Source organism: Cryptotermes secundus, unplaced genomic scaffold (assembly GCF_002891405.2).
Source record: "Cryptotermes secundus unplaced genomic scaffold, Csec_1.0 scaffold537, whole genome shotgun sequence".
Lineage (NCBI taxonomy): Eukaryota > Metazoa > Arthropoda > Insecta > Blattodea > Kalotermitidae > Cryptotermes > Cryptotermes secundus.
In genome coordinates this window covers 2,593,969-2,605,993 of record NW_019740661.1, presented here as the reverse complement: position 1 = coordinate 2,605,993, position 12,025 = coordinate 2,593,969, and the positions used below count along the sequence as shown (strand labels likewise).

Sequence of the window (12,025 nt, the reverse complement as noted above, 5' to 3'; positions counted from 1 at the left end):
ACATCCACGCCCTGAGTGGGATTCGAACCCACGATTCCGGTTTCCAAGCGAGCGAAGACAGTACATGCCTTAGACCGCTCGGCTACCGTGACCGGCAAGATTGGCTTAATACATAATAAAAGAATTGTTTTGAAGGAATAAGAAAATCTGTGGACTTTTGGACGAATTGAAGGATCATAACATTGCTAAAAGTGAGTTACAGTAATGTGATTGTCGTAATAAATATATTTTCTTATACAGTCTGTCGTAATAAATATACTTTCTTTATTTCAGTACAGTCTAGCTTAAGTAAAACCCCGTTAGAAAAACTGGTACTTCAGCTGTAATTACTCGCAAATAAGGCAGTGTTCACGCATTTGATCATGTAACAAGGATACCGTATCCCCCTTGTTTAGTTATTCGGATGTTCATAGTCGCTACTGACGTAACAAAAAGAAGACGTCTGTTTGTTGGGTTAATTCATTTATATCCCCGAATGTAATCCGTTCAGTTAGAATGAGGGTAATTAGTCGCTTCATCTAACATGCAAATGGCTTGATAGGCCTGCATACACCTGTAAAAGACAGTCATATCATCTGGGATATTTAGAGGGTCTGGAACGGGGTCCACTGAGACTCATGAGGATAATTGAGGAGCTATTTCAAGGAAATAGCGGCTCCGGTTTAGAAAACCGAAATTAACGGTTGTGGGAATTCATTGCTCTGGCCACGCGACACCCTCTATCCGCTAAAGCTGGCACTAACTTTACCGACAAGCGGCGGTCGCTCGGTCGGTATAGTTCGCTTGCGGACTTAAACCACGGAGTTTGTATTGTTATCTTCTGGGATATAACGTCGTCTAGTCCATTGAAAGTCAACAGACGTTTCGGAGGAACATGTCGCCTTCATCTCTAGGATCAAAGAATAAACCAAACAAGAGACTCCTGCTTGCTTGATGCTGGTTTTCTGTTTGGCATAGTCTTATACCCTGAAGATGGAGGCTATATATTCCTCCGAAACGCGGTTGACTTTCAGCAGATTACATGGCGTTATATCTCTGAAGTTAGGACTCTTCATAATCATCATTTTGGGAACCTTAAACTGTACATTGTTACACAGTTTGGTCCGTCAGGGTGCTGTTTCGTGGTTTCGAAGGACGATGTTCAGTTTAGGGCTACATTTATTTCTTCCTCTTCTTATGACATCTCTGTTGCTTTTTCGGCAGCACTAAAACATTTCATTTTATTTCCCCTCCGGTTTCGCTTCCAGAACAACTTGTTCGTGTGGCGGCCATGATAGGGTCACAGGTGCTAACCTGAAGCTCACACGCGACCATTCATCATCCGTAGAAGTGAACTTTTGGTGCTGATAAAAAATTGGGTTCCTTGTATATCGATTTTCCTGCAACTCCTAGAATCAAATTCGGCCTTAATGTATTGTAGAATGAATATTTACTTTATGCATGTGAGTTATTGGCCATTATCAGGCCCTGAATTTAAGGAAGAAAAGACTTTTAATTCGCTGTAGTTAAAAAATGCACTGAGTGAAGCCAAATCTAAAAACAGATTAAAATTATTATTACATAATGAGGAGCTTCATAAATTGTACTGTTCTCCAAGTATAATTAGAATGATCAAGTCAAGGAGGATGAGGTGGGCAGGGCATGTAGCACGAATGGGGGAGAAGAAGAATGTGTGTAGAATATTGGTGACAAAGGCAAAAAGAAAGAGACTACTGGGAAGACCAAGGCGTAGGTGGGTGAACAATATTAAAATTAATCTTAGACAGACAGGATGGTGTGTTATGGATTTGATTGCTCTGGCTCAGGGTAGGGACTAGTGGAGGGCTCTTGTGAACACGGTAATGAACTTTCGGGTTCCATAAAATGTTGGGATTTTCTTGAGTAGCTGCAGAATTGGCGGCTCCTCCAGAAGGGCTCAGCTCCATGAGTAAGTTATTATTATGGCTCTACAGCCGTTTGTTTGGCCTTGGCGGCTTTTTCAATTTCTTGATACACAGTCGGTACGACTCCTTGGAAGGGTGATCAGCCCGTCGCAAGGCCTCTACCTACACACATAACAACACAAACGTAGAATAAACGCACCCAATATAGACATCCATGCCTGGAGTTGGATTCGAACCCACGATCCCAGCGTTCGGGCGAGCGGAGACAGTCCATGCCTTAGACCGCGCGACCACTATGATCGGCAAAATAAAAAGTAACCATAAAAATAGATGGACATATCTAAAAAAAAAGTAAAAATAAATTGTATGTATAATTACTTTTAACCGTTATGTATTTTCTGATTTATACGTGATAGAGATTCGAACGAATGCATGATGAACTGTAACGTACATGTGAAGGGACAGTCATGGCTTAATTTAAGGTAGCCTGCTGTTCCGGGACTTGCCTGGAGATACCAAGGAAAACCTTCAGACTCAGAATCGAGCTTCGGACCTCCTGATTGGAACGGGCTTGGTAACCTCAAAGATCTGTTCTGTATCTCTGGTAAAGTCTATTCCATATGTAGACTTACAGGCTAAGACTTTCTTTTCGAAATTTATTTTGTACCAGAGATTCTCTTGTTACTAATTTTCCAGTCGGTGAATTTTCACCTTCACAGTCCTGATGAAGTAAAGTAATAGCTCCCGTTGATGTGTAGCAAGTACAGATATATCAAACTGAATTACAATCTGAAATATCAGCCAATAACACAACAGGATTTCATACTCGTACAAATATTATGTTTCTGGGCTTTATCCATCCTCTTGTCTTAATATAAAAAACTGTCCTGTTTATTTTTCAGAACACGACGTTTCGGAGACTGGATTCTCTCTCTGTCTTCTGGCAAAACCTATTCATTTGGGCCCAATCGATAGAGCTAGTCCCTATCTCGGGAGATTGGGGCGGATTTTAGATAAAGACAACGCGATGAATAATGTGCAGAAACACAATATTTGTGCTAAAGTACCTTCATCGCAAACTTTTGGATCTCATTAACGGCAGGACTTGTTTCTCCTTTACCGACTTCAGCTGAAGTGAAACAGCAAACGGGGCTTGAGATATGGACGCTGCCCTACAGGAAATTATTTGCTTTCGTAACGTGAGTGACTGATCAGAATTACATTCACGAAAATTTAAGCGAAGATCGAATTTTGAGAATACTTTCTGGCATTCAGCTGAGAATGTTTTTGTAAATTGTCAAATTACTCAGCTGATGTTTAGGATTTCGTAGCACAGAAACTGGTGTGTGAAATGAACTGTATAACGCAAGAAGATCTGCAAACAACTTTTCGAAACTCTTCGAAATGAAAAAGGGCGGGAGCGGAGGGAGCAAGGAACTTCTGCCGTGATGTGTCTATGTTTCTCATCAGTTTAGTCAGCAACAAACTTCAGTACCGCTAAGTTATGCCATCACTAGACTTTTATCGGCACTAAGGGACACATCCGTTCGTTCATAATTAATTCAGAGTTTTGAAAATAAATTAATACAATGATAACGCTCCAGGCTTGTATTTGGGGGAGGTGCTCTGTTTGAATCTCGTCCGTTTTCATAGTTTTCCTCAATCCATCGAGGAAAATTTTCAGTTAGGTCATAACCTCTTTCTTCAAAACATATTCCAGTTTATTATTAATCAGTTGTCCTAACTTTCGACCCTGTATAGTCTACATACTGACAGCGTCGTGAATTAACCCCTCCAAAAAAAAATTAGCACTAATGTCGCCCGACCTTAGAAGTTCTGTGGTCGCCATATTAGTGTTCTTGATGATAAGAAGTGATAACATACATATCTTGAGTTGTTTGTGTGACGTGTTGTTCGTAACAAGTTCCATGTACGTATACATTCATCAGTTGGTTATGGCGTTATTAAGAGAAGCAGAAACGGCGTACAATAAGTCAGTCCTTTTTGATGCGAAGAGTAGGTCACAAAGGGCGTTCAGATGTACAGGGTGATTCTAACTTATTGTCGTGGTTTCCGTGACTTATGAACGGAACACCGACAATAGTTGAGAAACATCCTGTATATTAATTTCGGCTCGCCCCTTTCTTCGCGAAGCAGAAACAAGACTGTTACAATATTCGCTTTGTATTCCTCTGTTCCATTATATTTGAGATTTCATCCTGTACTTCACCGATTCTCTTCTTCTTCCTTGCAGATGCTGAATGCGGGGAGACGAAGCCGCTCGAGTTCGGATATGACGTCATAACTTCTTGCCGTCTGGAAATGGGAATCGAAGACTTTGAGGATTGCGATAGCATGCGGTAATCCCACAAACGCTTTATTGAATAAAAAGATGGTCGTATGGTACAAGCAGAAGTGACTTACGTGCAGTGTAGAGGGAATTTCATATACTTTCCCATCGATCATATTGTCACGTGTTGACTATGTATTATAACAAAGAAATTCACCCAGGTCTCAGAATTGGCGACTATGTTTATTAAACTCTCACTTTTACATTTGAGAGTACAAATATTCCCACTTTCATTATCACAGTTACTGCTTCTGCTACAGTCAAAGCCAAACTGCAAACTTCCACTGCTCTCGGCAACTTCTAGAGCTCAACTGTCTAAGTCAAAGTCACATTGCGACTGACGGCCAGTCAGTCAGTCAGTCAGTCAGTCAATCAGTAAGTCTTGGTGTCTCATGACCAGATACTTGTTACTCTTTGATAGTTACGGTCTTGCTCTTCTGGGACGCCTTCTCTGACGAGAGGACGGGTCTATCTTTTATATATGCTGCTGGTTCTTGCCAACGCAGTATTTCTCGGGTCCGAGTCCCTTGGGACTCGCGACCATATTTTATTGTCTCAGATTTGAAACTTCCCTTTTCGTCGCCTCCTACGACTCGCAGGGTCACGGTTGAGGTATTCGACCACGCCTCCTCACGGGTAGAGTCCAAGTCAAAGTCCAAGACACATTGCGACTGACGGTCTGGTAGTCAGTAAGTCTTGATGTCGAGCCCAGGCTGGGGCTCATGACCAGATATTTATTAATGTTTGACATTTACGGTCTTGTTTCTGCGTGGCGCCATTTCTGACGAGAGGATGGGTCTGCCTTTTGTATATGCTGCTGGCCTTGCCAGTGCAGTCTTTCTAGAGTCTGAGTCCCTTGGGACTCGAGACCATATTTTACTGTCTCAGATTTGAGACGTCCCTTTTCGTCGCCTCTTATGACTCACAGGGTCACGGTGGAGGTATTCGACCCCGCCTCCACACGGGCGACGGGTAAAGTGGTACATTCAACCCCCTTAAATAGGCCTTTTTTCGGACCGCTTATAGAACACATTTCTCAACAGTTTGGTTTTCCCGTTGTCATACAACGCTTCGAACAATTCGTTGTAACCGTGGAAACTCAGTGTTAGAATTCCGATTGTAGCGCTGTAGCGGGAACGTTGGTCGTTGCCTACGAAATCAACTCTCATCTGCTGAACAATTCCGACTTTCTGGCACGTCGCAATATTAGTGTAGCGGTAGCAATATTCAGGAGTTAACTGGTTGGAATCTGGTCTCTGCCACCGACTTTCTTGGGTCTCTCATGGCGAATATCGGGATTTTACATGGAAATCATCGCCATCGTCGGAAGAAACAGCGAACCCGGAGGTTCACTTGGAAAAATTATCAATAAATGAAAACTGAACATCATCACTGTTCAGAATAAGCGTCCTTGAGCAGCCTTCTTCCGAGCCGAGCTATAATTTTCGCGCTCCTGTTTCCGGTGAATCCCAGAGAAGCCTCTGAAATAGGATATGACCGATCAGAGTCCCGGCACTGTATGATCCTAGGGGAAAGGGGCGGGAGTGAATATAGTTATGTTATTAAAAAATGAATTTTTTTTCTAAAATGCATACTGCTTTAAAAGGTCGGTCACTGTAGCCGCGCGGTCTTAGGCATGAAATATCTTCCCTCGCTCTGACGCTGGGATCGTGAGTTCGAGTCCCACTCAAGACATGGATGTTTGGTGTGTGTATGCGTTTATTTTGTGTTTGTGTTGTCCTGTGTTTAGGTAGCGGCCTTGAGACGGGCTGATCACTTGTCCAACGAGTCCTACCGTCTGTGAAATATTATTACGGAACTGAGTAAGAGGCCTGGGCCCTGAATCGGCTAGACGAGCCATTGAAAAAAAAAATACTGCTTTAAAGTGAAAGATTGTCATTTTTTATTATTTATTTAGACAATTACGGAATGGCTAATATAGGAACAGTTATGAATACCGAAGCATAAATTATATTTGCTTGTTGGAAGTGAGTGGACGTTTGTCAGAAAATAGACCCTTGATTTCTCGCTCCCACCCCCTCCCCGCCCAACCCCAGTTGTCATGTTGGTATTAAAGAAATATAATTTCTTACTTTTTCAGCCGAGTTTTGTATATGTACTTTAAAAGATTCTGCGTTCGGTATGACTTGACAAGGACCGAGACTAACGGAAGACGATAGTAATATAAACATCAACGAACTCTTCCGCCCTTCTTGCATTCAAGACTCCGAAATACCAGTTTCGCACTAAACCGGTTGGTCTATACTTGTATTCACAAGTTGCTGGGTTCTAGTCTCTGTCGGAACACCGGTTATCCTGACTGCAGGTTTTGTGGCTTTCCTCAGTCCCTCTAGGCAAATGCCAGGATATTACCTCGCATAGGCTGCGACCGCTTCCTTCAAAACCCTTTCAAATTCATCATTGATCTGTCATCCTACTGGCCGACGCTGTATAGTCTCGATAACTGAAGCGTCGTTAAATAACCCCCCTCACGCACACACACATAGCTTTGCAGATCCGCTTGTTCGTGAGATTCCGGCAACCATCTTCATGTCCTTCTGTTTTCTCGTGCCCTACGTAACCTTCCCCAGTTTCGTTACATTCATTCCTAATAATTTATATAGGCCTTACTTACTTACTTACTTACTTGACCGCGCCATAGCTAAAGCGGTTAGTCGCTGGCTTCCCATCGCGGCTGCCCGGGTTCGATCCCGGGGTCTGGTCAAGTGGGATTTGTGTTGGACAAAGTGGCACTGGGGCAGGTTTTCTCCGAGTACTTCGGTTTCCCCTGTTAATCTTCATTCCACCAATTGCTCCATAATCACCCTCACCTATCATCTGGGGCTGGTATAAGACCAGAGGTGACCGCAGTACCAAGTGGACTCAGTCCCACCTCACCAAGTAATAAAAAAAATACTTACGAGTACTTACTTATTCATGGAGCTGAGCCCTTCTTGAGGAGCCGCCAATTATGCAGCTACTCAAGAATTTCCCAGCATTTTGTGGAACCCGAAGGTTCATTAACGTGTTCACAAGAGCCCTCCACTGGTCCCTATCCTGAGCCAGATCAATCCAATCCATTCCATCCCATCCTATCTCTCTAAGATCTATTTTAATATTGTCAACCCACCTACGCCTTGGTTTTCCCAGTGGTCTCTTTCTTTCTGGCTTTCTCACCAATATCCTATATGCATTCCTCTTCTCCCCCATTTTGCTACATGCCCTTCCCACCTCATCCTCCTTGACTTGATCATTCTAATTATACTTGGAGAAGAGTACAAGTTATGAAGCTCCTCATTATGCAGTTTTCTCCAACCTCAATTTATATAGGCCTACATACGAGAATGCTCATACTACAAAAAGAGATACCGGCTGTGGTGACTGAGGTTTCTCGTGGTTTTCCCTAATCTCTTAGTGGAACGTCGGGATAGTACGTCGATTATGTCACGACGACTCCCTCCACATCCTTTGCAGCCGTTCAATGTTGTAGCGCTGTAATCTAGATTCTGGCAGTGTCATAAAGTAACGAACGGAAATGCTGCCACAGGCAGTTCACGCTTCATGACGTCCATGTTGAACAGCTCGGGCGCGTGCCCTCCTGTTTAATTCTTAGAGAGGAGAGGCAACATTTTGTCATTGTCCTCAAGCTCTGCCGTTAGGGACCGATTCATGCTTGAACCCTTCCAGTTCACATGCTGTGCCTCTGGTTTGCTTAGCTGCTAATATCTAACTCGTCGCTTGATGTGAAGTAATGAAATAACCTGCCGTAAATCGCATACCTCGAGGCGGAGGCTCATTGGTAAAGTTCACCTTGGGCCTCTCTTCACGTCACCTCCCTTCCTTTGCCCGTACAGCCAATCAGCAGTGTGCAGACTCAATTTGCTTTACCAGACTGCATCTGTTTCGATCGAAAATACAATTGGAATTCGGAGTCCGAAGAGTCTGTAAGAGGAAGTGGATCCCAAACATGGTTATCCAGTATGTCCGTTGCATGTAGGATTCGTAACTGGCTGTTCCAGAACTCTGTCCCCCTGCTGTTGTCGGATTACGCGAGGACATGTATGTACGTGATAACACGGGATGTACCTTCATTGTTGTTACATGCATATTTTGATTTATTTATGAAAGTTATTTTTCAGTCAGTTCAAACCGAAACGAATTTCCTTACGTGTGCCGTTACTATGATAAGGACAAGTTTAATTTGAAGTCACTAGGTGGCAGCATGCAAAACCTTCCCCATTCATATGTTAAATAGAAAGATAGAAGAATTGTAATTGTGATATGTGAGCAATAGGAAATTTTACTCATTGCTAGGATAGTAAGAATCGATAGTAGACTCTATATTAATCAACAAGAAGAAATACAGTATATTGCAGCTGAACTTTAGAAGAAATAACAAGTTAAAAAGTTATATTAATGTGTAAAAAAAAAGAATTATGAATGGGTATTTGAACCGCATGAAAAAAATCTGTTCTACCGCCATACTTGCACAGCGCTTTAATAACCTTGGATGTCGTATATATTTTGCAGCTTACGGAGTAAATTTCCTGATATCTTTGAGTTTTCTCTATTAGGTCTATGGAAGGAAACTGCCAACCCTCCCGCTTTAAATTAATCAAAATTGACCTCCTGGCTCTGGGGGCCTTCAAATTATCACTCCAAATTATGCCACTTATTTAGTCATGTAACGATTTAGTGACAAGACATGGAGTTAGGAATGGTAATTGGATTTATTGAACTCTTACAGCTCGTAACTACAAGTATTTATAACACTATCACTAATTCGCGCACACTGCTGCTCACTACAGCACTCGCTAAGTCTTCCATGACTTCACCAGTTATCGCCTGGTAACGGATCCCAACAACGGCTTCTGCTCACGTCGTTACCGGCTGACGACTGGCACTTTACCGCCAATCAATTCATCTTGGCGTCAGGCCTCTTAAGACTCACGACCAGGGTTCTTTTTTTTCCCCAACTGAACCCTTGCAGTAATATTCTTTGTGTAACATCCTCTCTGACGAGCTGTCCCTTCTCGGTCGGTCGGTCAGTTGGTTAAATTGCTGCTGGCCTCCGCCAGCAAAGTCATTCCTGGCTTCAATCTACTCGAGTTTCATGACTAAGACTTTTATTCTTTCCTAAACATGTACGTGTTTCGAAATGGGGCCTCCACTTCGACGCAAGTGAGATCGGTAACAGTTCTCTATTGTGGCGTCACAGATTCGCTGCCACGGAAACGTGTTTATCGCTCCGTGGAAACGTTTAGTTTTCCGTTGCCTAGTAGCGACCGGATTTTCTTGTTAAACTATACCGTCGTGATGTCACAATGGACACCTAGCAGGAAATTTAGACCTGTGTACACTAGACAGCCTCATGAAAATAATATCATCTGTGATGTGGGCAGTATAAATACTTCCTCATTATTTACTCTTGGAGCTGAGCCCTTCTTGAGGAGCCGCCAATTCTCAAGCTACTCAAGAATTTCCCAACATTTTATGGAACCCGAAGGTTCCTTACCATGTTCACAAGAGCCTTCTACTGGTCCTTATCCTGAGCCAGATCAATCCAATTGATACCATCACATCCTATCTCTCTAATATCCATTTGTATATTGTCCACCCACCTACGTTTTGGTCTTCCTATTTGTCTCTCTCCTTCGGGCTTTCCCACCAATATCCTACATGCAATCCTCTTCTCCCTCATTCGTGCTACATGCCATGCCCACCCCATCCTCCTTGATGTGATCATTCTAATTATACTTGGAGAAGAGTACAAGTTATGAAGCTCCTCATTATGCAGTTTGCTCCAACCTCCTGTCACTTCATCTCTCTTTGGTCCAAATATTCTCCTCAGCACCCTGTTCTCAAACACCCTCAGTCTATGTTCCTCCCTTAATGTCAGAGACCGAGTTTCACACCCATATAGAACCACAGGCAAAATTATAATTTTGTATATTTTAATGGACAATATAAAAAGAATTTAGAAACATCTCTTTTTATGCAGTAACTATAAGCAGGGCCTGAAAAATTTATGACGAAGTAAGGGCATGTTCGCAAAATTCGCGAACATTCAAGTCAGTCTTTTTAATAAATAAAAAATATTCACATCAGTACAGACAGTTTCAGAGGTTAAAAAAATCGTATCTGTTTTCAGAATTCATAAATATATGGCTATGATGTGGTTATTAAAATTAATTTCTACAAAACGTAATTTCTGGCTTTGCCATCAATTATTTGATCTATATAGACACCGGAGTGAGCAGGCGATCTACTGCACCACTATTTGAAGTTCTGAGTGAAATAAACTGTATTTATTTATTTCTTTTTATTGCTTCCGTTACAGTCCATTGTAATATTTTTATTCATGCCTTCAATTGTTTGTATCAGATGAATTGGGCAGACCTTCTTCAATTACCATCTGTCATAATTTGTCTCTTTTTATTCTGTCAAGCGTTTAACATAATCAACAAAACAGCTTTCATCGCTTTATTAGATGATATGTGCTTTTCAGTAATTTGACTAATAAAACTATACGTTTGTAAATAAGATCTAAAAATTTGTGACGATGATTCATTAATACAAATACTCGTATTATATTTCTGGACATTATCTATCGTCCTTGTTTTTGTCTAAACAACCGTCCTGCTTATATTTCAAAACACAACGTTTCGGAGACTGGATTTTGTCTCCTTCTTCAGGTAAAACCTACTCAGTTGGGCCCAAACGATAGAGCTAGTCCATCTCCGGAGACAGGGAAGTATCTCTATCGATTGGGCTCAACTGAGCAGGTTTTACCTGAAGACGGAGACAGAATCCAGTCTCCGAAACGGTTTGTTTTTGAAATATAAACAGGAAGGTGGTTTAGACAAAAACAAGGACGATAGATAATGTCCAGAAGCTTAATATTTATACTACTAAGTAATTTACTCGCTCACTCACCAACCAAAAACTCTTCACTTCACTCACCTCAACTCAATTGGACTCCCTCCTCTAATTTTCCTGCTTATAACATCTAGGCACGGTCCGCATAGAAAACATCGCTCCTCTGTTGCTGTATCCGATGTTGCATGTACAGCCATCGGTGCTTGCCACGCAGAAAACATCTCTTTGAGGCCAGTCCATTTGTGCTAGATGATTGTGCTCTATTTTACCTCATTGTCAATATCTCAGACTGTGTAGCATAAAAAAATAAAATGTTATTTGAATATGAAATACTCTTTTTGAATCCAGATTACCGNTCCGATGTTGCATGTACAGCCATCGGTGCTTGCCACGCAGAAAACACCTCTTTCAGGCCAGTCGATTTGTGCTAGATGATTGTACTCTATTTTACCTCGTTGTGTATGTCTCATACTGTGTAGCATAAATATGAAATACTCTATTTGAATCCAGAATACCATTCAGTCGATCTTCATGCTATGAGATTTAAGGTAAATCCTGAAATGACCAAAGAGAAGCACTACAACTCTAATAATATTGAAGATGGTGTGACCCGGACAGCAGCTTTAGGGTATACGTATTTCGCTGTTGCAGGAACCGGGTGCTTCGTCTTCAGGAAAGTCTGATATCTGGCGATTTTGTGAGCCAGGGTGGAGCTATCAGGAAAACGGGAATAAATGTGACAGCTTCCGAACCGGTGGTACCGATCCTCAGGTAAGCAAGACTCTCGGCAAGTCTTCGTTACCATTCACACATACACACAGTCGTTCTTGGAGCATTTCTTGTATTATTAGCAAGTTAGTTAATTGTCATCTGTGATCACTTTTAGATTATTTTGTCAAATATTATTGGAGTC

The 12,025-nt window shown here is 42.0% G+C and overlaps 1 protein-coding gene across 3 annotated transcripts in view; it reads left to right on the top strand.

The window, feature by feature from the left end:
* The window catches only part of LOC111872507 (tectonic-2-like), a 600,257-nt gene that overhangs the window by 536,908 nt on the left and 51,324 nt on the right, over positions 1 to 12,025 (top strand). For all 3 annotated transcript variants that reach the window (XM_033754739.1, XM_033754740.1, XM_023866497.2), the window contains 2 exons: positions 4,138 to 4,243; positions 11,764 to 11,883. In XM_033754739.1, the coding sequence (XP_033610630.1) occupies positions 4,138 to 4,243; positions 11,764 to 11,883 (226 nt within the window). The remainder of the gene's footprint in view (positions 1 to 4,137; positions 4,244 to 11,763; positions 11,884 to 12,025) is intronic.